This window comes from Balaenoptera acutorostrata, chromosome 20 (genome assembly GCF_949987535.1).
Source record: "Balaenoptera acutorostrata chromosome 20, mBalAcu1.1, whole genome shotgun sequence".
Classification (NCBI taxonomy): Eukaryota; Metazoa; Chordata; class Mammalia; order Artiodactyla; family Balaenopteridae; genus Balaenoptera; species Balaenoptera acutorostrata.
The window spans coordinates 42,296,012-42,308,890 of record NC_080083.1 but is presented as its reverse complement, the minus strand read 5'-3'; the positions used below and the strand labels follow the sequence as shown (position 1 = coordinate 42,308,890).

The 12,879-nt window shown below is 53.4% G+C and overlaps 2 protein-coding genes across 6 annotated transcripts; both read left to right on the top strand.

The window, feature by feature from the left end:
- The first annotated feature begins 1,789 nt into the window (after positions 1 to 1,789).
- Positions 1,790 to 5,922, top strand: COASY (Coenzyme A synthase). Of its 2 annotated transcripts, XM_007177690.3 has the most exons (10): positions 1,790 to 1,928; positions 2,320 to 3,027; positions 3,586 to 3,800; positions 4,046 to 4,177; positions 4,321 to 4,510; positions 4,595 to 4,659; positions 4,851 to 4,935; positions 5,096 to 5,193; positions 5,282 to 5,428; positions 5,530 to 5,922. In XM_007177690.3, the coding sequence occupies exons 2-10, from the start codon at positions 2,331 to 2,333 to the stop codon at positions 5,587 to 5,589; spliced, it is 1,689 nt and encodes a 562-aa protein (XP_007177752.2). In that variant the 5' UTR covers positions 1,790 to 1,928; positions 2,320 to 2,330; the 3' UTR covers positions 5,590 to 5,922. The 2 variants fall into 2 exon arrangements, with proteins under 2 accessions (XP_007177752.2, XP_007177753.2); XM_007177691.2 differs by lacking the exons at positions 5,096 to 5,193; positions 5,530 to 5,922 and having other exon boundaries at positions 5,232 to 5,356.
- Positions 5,923 to 6,610: 688 nt separating this feature from the next.
- On the top strand, positions 6,611 to 9,497 carry MLX (MAX dimerization protein MLX). 4 transcript variants are annotated; one of them, XM_007177778.3, is made up of 7 exons: positions 6,611 to 6,744; positions 7,161 to 7,197; positions 7,692 to 7,781; positions 8,060 to 8,166; positions 8,422 to 8,521; positions 8,709 to 8,808; positions 9,178 to 9,481. In XM_007177778.3, exons 1-7 carry the CDS (start codon positions 6,703 to 6,705, stop codon positions 9,464 to 9,466), a joined length of 765 nt encoding a protein of 254 aa, XP_007177840.2. In that variant the 5' UTR covers positions 6,611 to 6,702; the 3' UTR covers positions 9,467 to 9,481. The 4 variants fall into 4 exon arrangements, with proteins under 4 accessions (XP_007177840.2, XP_007177842.2, XP_007177839.2 ...); XM_007177777.2 differs by having other exon boundaries at positions 6,688 to 6,906; positions 9,178 to 9,497; XM_028165351.2 differs by lacking the exon at positions 6,611 to 6,744 and adding an exon at positions 7,400 to 7,584 and having other exon boundaries at positions 7,183 to 7,197.
- The last annotated feature ends 3,382 nt before the right edge of the window (positions 9,498 to 12,879 follow it).

The window sequence follows — 12,879 nt, the reverse complement described above, 5'->3', positions numbered from 1 at the left end:
CCCGAAGTGAGCAGAACAGTGGACACTGCACGTCCTTCTCTAACCTCAGCTCTTCTTCCAGGTTTCCAACTTGAGTTTCAGCCTCTAGTTGGGCATCAGTGGCCAGCGACCTGCCCACAGCAGTGGCCAGCCCACCCTGCAGACATTCATCTCCCGTCTTCGCCGCGGTTCGCCCTGCACAGTTCCTCAAACAAGCACATTAGACCAGCCTGCGTTTCCCAAGATCGCCCATGCAGGTGCCTCTTTCCCAAGGCCCATTTCTTTCTTCGGTCTCCTGGCAGCCTTGCCAATGTTGATTTGTAAACTGGCCCCATACACGGAGGGCAAAGAGAGACTGAAGAAAGAGATAGCCACTCCAGATTGGTAGGTGGCAGGTTTAATAAGCAAGGGAACTTACGTACGAGGCTTGTCCTGGGCAGTGCTAGAAGAGTAGATCTCTGCACCTGCCCACCAGAATCTTCAAGTTTCTACAGAGGCCTTAACTGGGTTCAGTCACGTAAACCACCCAGTTGGTAGCAACAACACATTGCCCTCTCAAGTCTGTGTCCTTGAAACAGCTCCCACTGTGGGAATCGTGGGCAGACTACATTCCAAGGACACGGAAGGGGTGAGCAGCCTCTGACTGCCTGTGTCCAGCTCAAGGGTCAACTGGCAGTCACGTCCTCCAGATGACCTCCTCCAACAATGTCTCCGTAGGCATGCGAGACTGTGTGTCCAGATGTTTCAGGGAATTTCCTGACCGTCTTCACGGTTTGCTTCTTCAACTGGTCCTCTCTTTAAAACCCAACTTAAGATGTCTTTGCGAGAATCCTGGTCTCAAGGCCTTTGTGGCACTAAAACTCTTCCATCCGTGACTCCAGGACCAAATGCAGGTTCTGTGGGGCCAGAGGCTTATACGCTTTGGGAGACCTCTTTAGGAATACAAAAACCACAAAATTAAGTATGAAAGTGAGCATTTATTTAGTTTGGGAAAAGAAACTACAGCACATTACTGTAGTGGAATCCTGGACATTGGTTTCCCTCCTTTTTGAGATCGTCCTGGATAATTTACCCGAAATGTTTCCTGATGGCAACCTGGCTTTGTCCTCCCACCGAGACTACCAATTACAGCCTCTCCAGCACTCGTTAGTTTCACATTAAACCCTCGGCACTAAGTCCCACCCCTCTCCCCCCCACCCCCGCCGCCCCCTTTTCTCCCGTCCATAGGGACCATTCTCTGGCAGCTCTACTGAGCTCACACGCAGAGCTCTCCTCCTCCTCCTCTCTCTCCGTAAAAAAAACTGTCCTATCACTGGTTCTGGGTGATGTGGAGAGCACTGCACGGGAGCCACGACACATGGCCTCTGTCCTTACCTCCCCAGATGTCCCTGGGACACACAGGGCGTCAATTTTTCCATCTATGAAATGGGGGCTTGGACAGAATTGTCCTGTGACCTCCCACATGAGGCTCCTCAGACTGGGAGGGCGCCAGGAGGGCTCTGGGGACGCCGAGCCCTAATTTAAGTGCTACCCTACGACCCCCACCTCCGTCCCCGCGATTTACGCAGGAAAGCCAGGTGTTAGTTCCGCCTTTGCCGCTGTCTCCTGAGGGACCTGGCTGAAGCCAATCTCTTCTCTCAGAGTCTGAAGGGCACCCGTGAAACGGGCTTTCAAGTCCGCCTTGCCCTACTCGGCCCAGGTCCCGTGACGCTCGGTTTTGGAAATAAGTTTCCGCGGATCTCCCAAGCCACCGAGCTCTCCTCCTTAGCAATGCAGGCGCCCCACACCATGAGAAATCTCGCGAGAATCCCTAGCCGAACCGAAGTTGAGATGTTTGGCCTTTCTCAGGTTCCGTAGCTCGGAGTCGCAGCATCGGAACTAATGTTAACTGGTCGCGGCTGGGGAAGCCTTCGCGGTGGTGCAAGCGGAACCAAGGCCAGGAGGTCTCAGTAAGTAGGACCCGAGCCTGAGCGTCCCCCTTTAGTACCCTCCTCCGATTCTTTGAAGATCCTGGTGCCGCTCAGCAAGAGCGCCCAGGATTTCTGGATCCCCAGCTTTATGACTCAGGGGCTCCTGCCGAGTTTTCCCCTCCCAGGATTTCGATGCAATTCAGTGAATTCACCGCTCCCTCTGAGAAATGATAAAACCGAGATTTAGAGCACAGGCCCGAGGCGCCGTTTGCCAGGTCCTGTCCCCTCCCCCGGGTTCCTCTCGATCCGCACTGGGAACGCCATCCCTGCTCCAGGTCTCCCTCTCTGGGGTCCGAGTCCCCCCTACAGTCTTTGGCCTCAGACACATACCACTCAGTCACCCTCGCCTCGTCTCCCTGACTGTCCGCAGGCCTGGGCAGCATGGCCGTATTCCGGTCGGGCCTCCTGGTGTTGACAACGCCGCTGACCTCCCTGGCCCCTCGCCTGGCCCCCATCCTGACCTCGGCGGCCCGGTTGGTGAATCACACGCTTTATGTACACCTGCAACCGGGCATGAGCCTGGGGGGCCCGGCTCAGCCCCAGTCCAGCCCTGTGCAGGCCACGTTTGAAGTTATCGATTTCATCACGCACCTCTACGCTGGCGCCGACGTCCACAGGCACCTGGACGTTAGAATTCTGCTGACCAATATCCGAACCAAGAGCTTTCTCCCTCCCCTGACCAGCTCAGTCCAGAACCTGGCCCACCCGCCGGAAGTGGTGCTGACCGACTTCCAGACCCTGGATGGAAGCCAGTACAACCCAGCCAAGCAACAGCTAGAGCGTTATGCTACCAGTTGTTACAGCTGTTGTCCGCAACTGTCTTCGGTGCTGCTATACCCCGATTATGGGCCTGGAGTTCTGCCCGTGGGGTCCCTGGACGTCCCCTTACCCTCCACCATCAGCCCAGCCTCCCCCGTGGGCAGGTCTGCCAAGCAGCCAGTGCGTGGCCACCAGCGCGGTGCTGTGGGTGGCACCTTTGACCGCCTGCACAATGCCCACAAGGTGTTGCTCAGCGTCGCATGCCTCCTGGCTCAGGAGCAGCTTGTGGTGGGAGTAGCAGACAAAGACCTGTTGAAGAGTGAGTGAGACTGAGTTAGGGCAGTCTTACCCTCCCCCCAGGCCAAGACTGAGGAAGGGTGGGGCCATCCGTTACTTCCCACCCCTCCCAAATGTCACAGAGCCTGGCACTCAGTTAGCACTGAGGGAATTTTGTTAAATGAATAAATGCAGCTTTCTAGGTGTGTGGTCTAGTCACCATTCAATCAGGATCCCCCAAATATGTAGCCAAGGAACCTGAACTTTTAAACATATTCTCCGGGTGATGAATCCTAAAGTTTGAGTCCCTGGGAATAAATGGATGAGTAAGTTGTAGGTAGCAGTGCCATAGGCAGTCAGAGGAGCCTCTCGGAATTCTCTGGCTCTTGGAATTCTCCATCTGACTCTGATGCCTCCTGACACTGCTAGTTCTCTGCACACGCGCCAGCCCTTGCAGCACTATTGTGCTTGCCTGCTGCCTCCTCATAGCTCCCAGCTCCCCTCTGGAGATAGGATGCTTAGGGACACTCTCCCCTAAACTGGCCCACACTCTTCCTCCCCAGTAAAAAGATCTCACTGTTCTTCTGGGCTCCTTCCCCAGGCAAGTTGCTCCCTGAGCTGCTCCAACCGTACGCAGAACGCGTGGAACATCTGAGTGAGTTCCTGGTGGACATCAAGCCCTCCTTGACTTTTGATATCATCCCCCTGCTGGACCCCTATGGGCCCGCTGGCTCTGACCCCTCTCTGGAGTTCCTGGTGGTCAGCGAGGAGACCTATCGTGGGGGGATGGCCGTCAACCGCTTCCGCCTTGAGAATGTAACCCCTGAGGGAGACTGGCAGAGGGAGTGGACGGGGATGGGGAAGGCCACTGGGGGCTGTTGGAAGTACATGACCCCAGAGGAGGGAAGAGAGGGCTCAAGGTGGCGGGAAGAGGCAAGGAGGAACTTCCCAGCTTGCCCTCCGAGGCAAGCTTTACCTCTGGGTAGGCAGGGAAGGATAAGGCGATAGATCTGTCCTCATCTCACTCCTCCTTCTCTCTCCTCACTCTTCCTTTGCCTCAGGACCTGGAGGAGCTCACCTTGTACCAGATCCAGCTGCTGAAGGACCTAAACCACAAGGAAAACGAAGAGGACAAAGTCAGCTCCTCCAGCTTCCGCCAACAAATGCTGGGAAACCTGCTCCGGCCTCCACACGTAAGCCTAACTCACCCGCCTCCCACCCCTTCCCCCGGCATGGGTGGGCTGGGAATGCTGGAGAGGAGAGACTGAAGGGTTCAGCCTCAAACCTGAGTCTGGGGACCCTAGTAACTGTGAGGTTCCCTCTTATCTACCCGTAGAAGAGGCCAGAGCTCCCCCCAGGTTTCTACGTGATTGGGCTGACGGGCATCAGTGGCTCTGGGAAGAGCTCAGTAGCTCAGCGGCTGAAGGGCCTGGGGGCATATGTTATCGACAGTGACCACCTGGGCCACCGGGCCTATGCCCCGGGCGGTCCTGCCTACCAGCCGGTTGTGGAAGCCTTCGGAACAGGTAATAACTGGGGAGGGCTGGAGGTGGCCTGAAGTGAGGAGGTGGCCTGGCCTCCTTGCCCAATCCTCTGTCTCTGTCATCCAGATATTCTCCATAAAGATGGCATTATCAACAGGAAGGTCCTAGGGAGCCGGGTGTTTGGGAACAAGGTAAACACACACCTCTCCAAGGGCTCTGCAGCTGCTACTAGACCCAGAGGTTGGGACCCAGTGGACCTCTCTGGTCTGGCCCAGAATGCCAGTTTCCACTCAACTGTTCCTAACTACCTCCTCCCTCGGGCTGGCTCCATCTCCTCCGGGGGAGGGTTAACTCTGCCCACCCCTTCCATTCCCTTTCTCAGAAGCAGTTGAAGATACTCACGGACATTATGTGGCCAGTTATCGCAAAGCTGGCCAGAGAGGAAATGGAGCAGGCTATGGCTGAGGGTGAGTGAGCAGCCCAAGGGAACAGCTGAGCAGAATCTCCCCCGGGAGCTTCCCCACCCTAAATCAGACCATCCACTTTCCCTGGGATTGTGTTTCCTTGACTCTCTGACTGGTAGCAAGTGGCAAGGTGCTGCTGGTAGTGACTGGGGTCTCCCCACAGGAAAGCATGTGTGCGTGATTGATGCCGCCATGCTGCTTGAAGCAGGCTGGCAGAACATGGTCCATGAGGTGTGGACCGTTGTCATCCCTGAGACTGAGGTATCTGGATCCCACCCCCCACTCTATCCCCATTGTAGCCCGCATCCTGCTCTGAACCAGTGGGCTGATGAATGCCTTGTCTGCCCAGGCTGTACGACGCATTGTGGAGAGGGATGGCCTGAGTGAGGATGCGGCTCAAAGCCGGCTGCAGAGCCAGATGAGTGGGCAGCAGCTTGTGGACCAGAGCCATGTGGTGCTGAGCACCTTGTGGGAGCCACATGTCACCCAGCGCCAGGTTGGTGCCCAGGGAAAGGCTGGGTTGTGGGGAGGGAGTCTCCAGTGGATGCTTGTATGACCCTGTCCTCTTTTCTTCCCAACATTCTGGCCTGTCCAAAGGTGGAGAAAGCCTGGGCCCTCCTGCAGAAGCGCATCTCCGAGGCACCATCAGGCCCATGACTGACAATGAGTTCTCTGTGGGGCCAAACTGACCCCTGGAGCTGACAAGAGATCCAGTGATGACGGCGAATTGGGGCCTTGAAGCTCACCCTAGCTTGGGCCTAGAGGGCTCTGTGCTAAGCTGGGCAGGGCAGGGCTGGGCCTGCTGGACAGAGGAAGCCTACCCAGCTTGCCAGTGTCTGGCCAACACTGAGAATGTGGCTCATGGGGGAGCAGGCCCCCTAGCGTTGTTCCATCCTCGCTCTTGCCCACACGTCTGTGGCACCCATGGTGGGCTGGGGCCAGGGCAAACACTGAAACTTGTTACAGAATTAAAGGTGAATGTTGCCAGGTGCTGCCTGTATGGTGTTTACTTCCTGCTCCAATGCCTCTGGGTATCTTTGCGACCCTTTAGCCACAAGTGCAGGGCCCAGGCCTGAGCTGGAAGCCAGGAATGCAGTGGTTAAGAGCGTGGCTTTTGAAGCTAGCCGGACTGAGACCAGTCTTGGCCCTATCACTGACTAGCTGTGTGCTTTTGGATACGTTCTGGACTTTGTAGGTACCTCAGTTTGCTTAGCTTACAAAGTAGCATGACTTGGCTAACAGGCTCTTTGAAAGCGTCAATTCCACAACTATCCTGCCAGACTCTGGGCTGGGCGTTGGAGGAGCATCATGCGACAAGCCACGCGGGGCCTCTGGCCTCACAGAGGTTGCACCCCGGAGGGGTAGGACGAGGTGACCAAGACTGCAGGTCCGGGAAACTCGTCCCGGTCCTCGGGAGCCGGCTGGCCTCGGCAGTGCGCGTGTGCGCAACTCTGCGACACTGTGCGAACAAGCCTTTTGAGGGGACCCCGTTTCACCGAATGTGCTTCATGTCGCGGCGGCTGGGACGGGCGGGTAGGACGGCTCCAAGACCGCCGGTGTCAACCCCGTCACCACGCCGGACTCCAGGTCTCCACCGGCCGCGGCAGGGGTGACCGGGGGCGTCCTCCGGGTCACGCATGCGCTGCCGCCCGCCCCGCCCCCCGCCTCTGGGCCGCGGGTTGGTGGGTTTGGGTCACGTGGGCGCGCCTCGCCGCTTCCTCGCCGCAGGGGGCCAGCCCGCGGGCAGGTTTCCGGTTCGGTGGGTCGGAGATGACGGAGCCGGGCGCCTCTCCGGAGGACCCCTGGGTCAAGGCAAGCCCCGTGGGCGCGCACGCCGGCGAGGGGAGGGCGGGTCGGGCTCGTGCACGTAGGGGGTCCGGAAGACGAGGGGACTCCCTGAAGTCCCCAGAGCTACTCCCGCTCTCCGGGCCCCGGGGCTGCAGAGAAGACAGCTCTCACCCCGCGTGTGCCAAGGTGGGAAGACAACTGAGGCGTGTGCGCGTGGGTGTGAGGGGACGGGGCTGGAGGGCTGGGGGTGTGGAGTGGGCGGACGGCGTCCTGCCGAGGGGCGGCGCTCCCGCGGCCTAGCCACTCTTGGCTCTGGGGGAATCCTGCGGCTGCTCGCGCACCCCAGGGGTGTGTGTGTGTGTGTGTGTGTGTGTACGTACGTGTACACACGCGCGCAGGGGCGGAGGTCTGACGGGCTTCTCCCTTGCTCGGTGCCGCAGGTCGAGTATGCGTACAGCGACAATAGCCTGGACCCCGGTGAGTGCCTCCCCCACCGTCTTCAGCTCTGGAGGGACACTCCCACCTCAGCCCTATAGATTTAAGTGGCCTTGCCAGCCACACCTGAGCACAGTCCACTGCCCTTGAGCTGAGCGGGCCTGAGCAGCGAGGGAGGAGGAGCTGGAGGACAGGGGCAGGAAGCATCCGAGGGTAACACCTAGTTCCCTATGTCCTGGAGCAGGGATGTGATGGAAGTCGTGACAGCTGGTCACTCACCATCATCACGCCCAGATGCCACTTTGTGAGCCAGGAGGTATCACTGCAGGTCTGTGGAGCAGTGTAGACACTAGAGACTGGAGCACTGTGGAATGGCACGACAGGAAGTGGGTGGCCCAGTATGGCTGGCTTTTGGGTTGAAGGAGAGAGGTCAGTATTTAAGGCCCAGGAAGCCATTATGCCCACAGGTATCTGAGGGCCTAGCAGGGCCCCTTCCTCTATCCTATCCCTTAGTGATTGGGGCCTCTCTTTTCCAGGGCTTTTTGTAGAAAGCACTCGCAAGGGGAGTGTAGTGTCCAGAGCTAATAGCATCGGTTCCACCAGTGCCTCTTCTGTCCCCAACACAGGTAGGCAGCAACGTCCCCCCCACTCGGGGGAACTAGATATGCCTTCATTTTAGTATCTTTCCTAGACGGGGCAGCTCCAGCCATCCACGTGGAGGCGCTGGAACCCTAGTGCTAGAAGCAGGGTATCGCCATCTCTCACCTCATCTGGGATATTAGGTTCTTGTATCTGTCTGCCATCTCTGGGTACCAGGTTCTTCTTCCCAGCTGGGGAAAAGTGGGCTAGATGGGCCCCACTGGGCCCCAGAATGACCTCTTCCTGCCCCCAACTCTGAGCGTAGATGACGAGGACAGCGATTACCACCAGGAATCCTACAAGGAGTCCTACAAGGACCGCCGACGGCGAGCACACACTCAGGCTGAGCAGAAGAGGAGGGATGCCATCAAGGTGATTGGGGAGGCCTGCACCTCAGCCAGCGCAGGAGGGCGCTGCACACTTCAGATCCACTCTGCCCTGACCCCGTCAGGCAGTCCCAAGCAGGCTTGGGGGCAGCTAGTCTAGGCCCTGGACATGAACTTCTCCCTCCTTCCCACCCCCCTTTGAGTGAGTGAGCATGGAACTTGGTATCATGGAGGAAAAGCTTTGTGCCCATTTGCCTTAACCCCTCAGTTAAGGAACCCATGTCCCCTGCTCTCTCCACAGAGAGGCTATGATGACCTACAGACCATCGTTCCCACCTGCCAGCAGCAGGACTTCTCCATTGGCTCCCAAAAGCTCAGCAAGGCCATCGTTCTGCAGAAGAGTATGGCCAGGAGAGCAGTGGAGGGCTTGGAGCCAAGGGGGCTGTGAAGGCTAGCGCCTCAGAGCCGCTTTTGGCCTGGCCCTGGTGGGGTGGTTGTAACAGGAGAGGTGGGGTCTGGGGGAAGGGGAAACACAATCAGCCTGGTCCTTCTGGTTGTGCCCACCCCCTCTTCCCTCCCCCACTCCAGCCATTGACTACATCCAGTTTTTGCACAAGGAGAAGAAAAAGCAGGAGGAGGAGGTATCCACGCTACGCAAGGACGTCATGGCCCTAAAGATCATGAAAGTGTAAGGGGGGTGCTGGGCTGGGGGAACCAGGGCTTCTGGTTCTGAGGGGACTCTGAGGCCTCTTCAGTTCATGCCCTTCCCTTTGTTTAAAGGCCACGTCAGATAATATTCTCACTCTCTCATGTGGTAGGCAGGACTCTATCCCAACTGTAGCAGATACTCTGGAAACGCCTGTGGGATTGATGAAGGGAAGGTTGGAGAGGGTGGGTCACCACTTCTGACCTAGAAGCAGTATCTAGCTGATGTTGAATACCTCCCCAAGGCTCTCTGGGAATCTCCTTCCCAGGGGAGTACGTAGGGTAGCGCTGTTATTCTTCCTGGGCTGGTAGAGCTGCTGCAGCCCCTTAGGCCTGGCCTGTTCGCTTTCAGGAACTATGAGCAGATTGTGAAGGCACACCAGGACAACCCCCATGAGGGGGAGGACCAGGTCTCTGACCAGGTGAAGTTCAATGTGTTTCAAGGCATCATGGACTCCCTCTTCCAGTCCTTCAATGCCTCTATCTCCGTGGCCAGCTTCCAGGAGCTGTCGGCCTGTGTCTTCAGCTGGATTGAGGAGCACTGTAAGCCTCAGGTATGGGGCAGCAGTGGACACGGGGCTGGGGGGTCTTCCCTCAGGCACAGTGGCCCAAGCCATTGTTTGTTCAGAGAGACAGGGTAGCAGGTTTTAGGTTTCTTGAGGATATTTCTACAACTTTCAGTATTCTTGTTTCCCCCTTTGCTTTCTAGCCCAGTTTTTCCTGTTAAGGTTTCATTTGGCAAGAAGGATTTGAGCACTCACTAATGCAAGGCCTAGCTCTTGGCCTTTGTTTCGCCCACATAGTGGCAAGTAATGGCAGCCTCAGGCACTCCTCCTCGGCCGCCCAGCATGTAAGCCCCGATCACTTGCTGCACACTTACTTGGGGTTTTTGGAAAGATTCCTGGCCCCCACCCCCAGGCCCACTAAAGTAGCTTTCCATGGGGTTTCTAATTATTATTTGTAATGGAGAGTGTGTTAATGGTTGCACTGAGTCTTCCATTTTTGAGGCCTGGTTGCTTTTTCTGAGGCTTGACTTGTATCTGAGATTCTCACTTTTTTGTTTCCCAACATTTTTTTAAATGTAGTTTTTAAAAGTTACACTGCATTTACAGTTATTACAAAAAACATTGGCTACATTCCCCATGTTGTACAATACTTCCTTGCAGCCTTACACCCAGTAGTTTGTACCTCCCACTCCCCCACCCCAATATTGCCCCTCAGCCCCACCCCCCACTGGTAACCACTAGTTTGTTCTCTGTATCTGTGAGTCTGCTGCTTTTTTGTTATATTCACTAGTTTGTTGTATTTTTTTAGTTTCCACATATAAGTAATGTCATACACTTATATGTGGAATCTTTCTCTGACTTATTTCACTTAGTATAGTCCATCCATGTTGCTGCAGATGGCAAAATTTCATTTTTCTTTTTGGCTGAGGAGTATTCCTCTGTGTGTGTGTGTGTGTGTGTGTGTGTGTGTGTGTGTGTACTACATCTTTATCCATTCATCTCGGTTTTTTGCAGGGTTTTTTTGGTACTTTTAAAAATTTTATTGAAGTACAGTTGATTTACAGTGTTGTGTTAATTTACAGGAAAGTGACTCAGTTTTATATATTCTTTTTCATATTCTTTTCCATTATGGTTTGTCACAAGATATTCAATATAGTTCCCTGTGCTCTACAGTGGGACCTTGTTGTTTATGCATCCATCCTATATACAGAAGTTTGCCTCTGCTAATCCCAAACTCCCACTCCTTCCCTTCCCTACCTCCCCAACCCCTGCAGCCTCAAGGCTGTTCTCTGTGTCTGAGAGTCTGTTTCTGTTTCGTAGAGATGTTGATTTGTGTCATACTTAGATTCCACATATAAGTGATATCATATGGTATTTGTTTTTCTCTTTCTGACCTACTTTGCTTAGTATGATAATCTCTAGGTCCATCCATGTTGCTTCAAATGGCATTATTTCATTCTTTTTTTTATGGCTGAGTAATATTACATTGTATATATATATATACACCACATTTTCTTTATCCATTCACCTGTTGCTGGACTTAGGTTGCTTCCGTATCTTGGCAGTTGTAAATAATGCTGCTGGAACATTGGGTTGCGTATATCTTTTCAAATTAGTGTTTCTGGTTTTTTTGGATATATACCTGGGAGTGGAATTGCTGGATCATATGGTAGCTCTATTTTTAGTTTTTTGAGAAACCTCCATACTGTTTTCCACAGTGGCTGCACCAGTTTACATTCCCACCAACAGGGTGCAAGAGTCCCCTTTCCTCCATATCCCCACCAACGTTTGTTATTTGTGTTCTTTTTGATGATCGCCATTCTCACAGACGTGAGGTGATATCTCATTTAGGTTTTTTTTTTTCTAGCTGCGCTGGGTCCATTGCAGCATGCGGGTTCTTCTTCATTGCAGCGCATGGGCTCAAGCTCACGGGCTCAGTAGTTGTGGCGCTTGGGCTAAGTTGCCCTGTGGCATGTGGGATCTTAGTTCCCCGACCAGATCTTACCCGCGTCCTCTGCATTGGAAGGCGGATTCTTAACCACTTGACCATCAGGGAAGTCCCTCATTGTGGTTTTGATTTGCATTTCTCTGATGATTAGCGATGTTGAGCATCTTTTCTTGTGCCTGTTGGCCATCTGCATTTCCTCTTTGGAAAAATGTCTATTCAGTTCTGCCCATTTTAATCGGGTTGTTTTTTGTTTTCTGGCCACACCATGTGGCTCGCGGGATCTTAAGTTCCCCAACCAGGGATAGAACCTGGGCCACGGCAGTGAAAGTGCCGAGTCCTAACCACTGGACTGCCAGGGAATTCCTTGGTTATTTTCTTGTTGTTGAGTTGTATGAGCTGTTTATATACGTTGGATATTAACCCCTTATCAGTCATATCATTTGCCAGTATTTTCTCCCATTCAGTAGATTGTCCTTTCGTTTTGTCAATGGTTTCCTTTGCAGTGCAAAAGCTTTAAGTTTAATTAGGTCCCATTTGTTTATTTTCACTTTTATTTCCTTTAGGAGATGGATCCAAAAAATATTGCTGCAGTTTATGTCCTGAGTGTTCTGCATATGTTTCCCTTTAGGAGTTTTATAGTATCCAGTCTTACATTTAGATCTTTAATCTATTTTACTTTTGTATATGGTGTGAGAAAATGGTCTAATTTCATTCTTTTACATGTAGCTGTCCAGTTTTCCCAGCACCACTTATTGAACAGGCTTTTTCTCCATTGTATTTTCTTGCCTCCTTTGTTGTAGATGAATTGACCATGAGTGTGTGGGTTTATTTGTGAGCTCTGTATTCTGTTCCATTGATCTCTGTGTTTTTGTGCCATACAGTACCATACTGTTTTTTTTGGTTTTTTAAATTTTATTTATTTTTGGCTGCTTTGGGTCTTTGTTGATGCGCGTGGGCTTTCTCTAGTTGCGGCGAGCGGGGGCTACTCTTCATTGCGGTGTGCGGGCTTCTCATTGCGGTGGCTTCTCTTGTTGCGGAGCATGGGCTCTAGGCGCGCAGGCTTCAGGAGTTGTGGCACACAGGCTCAGTAGTTGTGGCTCACGGGCTCTAGAGCGCAGGCTCACTAGTTGTGGCACACGGGCTTAGTTGCTCTGCAGCATGTGGGATCTTCCTGGACCAGGGATCGAACCTGTGTCCCCTGCATTGGCAGGCGGATTCTTAACCACTGTGCCACAGGGAAGCCCACCATACTGTTTTGATTACTGTAGCTTTGTAGTATAGTCTGAAGCCAGGGAGCATGATACCTCCAGCTCTGTTCTTCTTTCTCAAGATTATATTGCCTATTTGGGTTCTTTTTGTCTTTCCATACAAATTTTAAAATTATTTGTTCTAGTTCTGTGAAAAAATGCCATTGGTATTTTGACAGGGATTGCAATGAATCTGTAGATTGCCTTGGGTAGTATGGTCGTTGTAACAATATCGATTCTTCCAATCAAAGAACATGGTATATCTTTCTATCTGTGTCATCTTCAATTTCTATCAGAGTACAGTCTTTACCTCCTTAGGTAGGGTTTATTCCTAGGTATTTTATTCTTTTTAA

Bases quoted from the DNA above. Each gene is read 5' to 3' on its own strand.
- COASY (XM_007177690.3), top strand. From the start codon at position 2,331: ATGGCCGTATTCCGGTCGGGCCTCCTGGTGTTGACAACGCCGCTGACC. The intron at 4,178-4,320 runs GTAAGCCTAACT...ATCTACCCGTAG, and splicing joins ACCTGCTCCGGCCTCCACAC to AAGAGGCCAGAGCTCCCCCC. The intron at 4,936-5,095 runs GTGAGTGAGCAG...GTCTCCCCACAG, and splicing joins GGAGCAGGCTATGGCTGAGG to GAAAGCATGTGTGCGTGATT.
- MLX (XM_007177777.2), top strand. From the start codon at position 6,703: ATGACGGAGCCGGGCGCCTCTCCGGAGGACCCCTGGGTCAAGGCAAGC. The intron at 7,198-7,691 runs GTGAGTGCCTCC...TCTCTTTTCCAG, and splicing joins CGACAATAGCCTGGACCCCG to GGCTTTTTGTAGAAAGCACT. The intron at 8,167-8,421 runs GTGATTGGGGAG...CTCTCTCCACAG, and splicing joins AGAGGAGGGATGCCATCAAG to AGAGGCTATGATGACCTACA.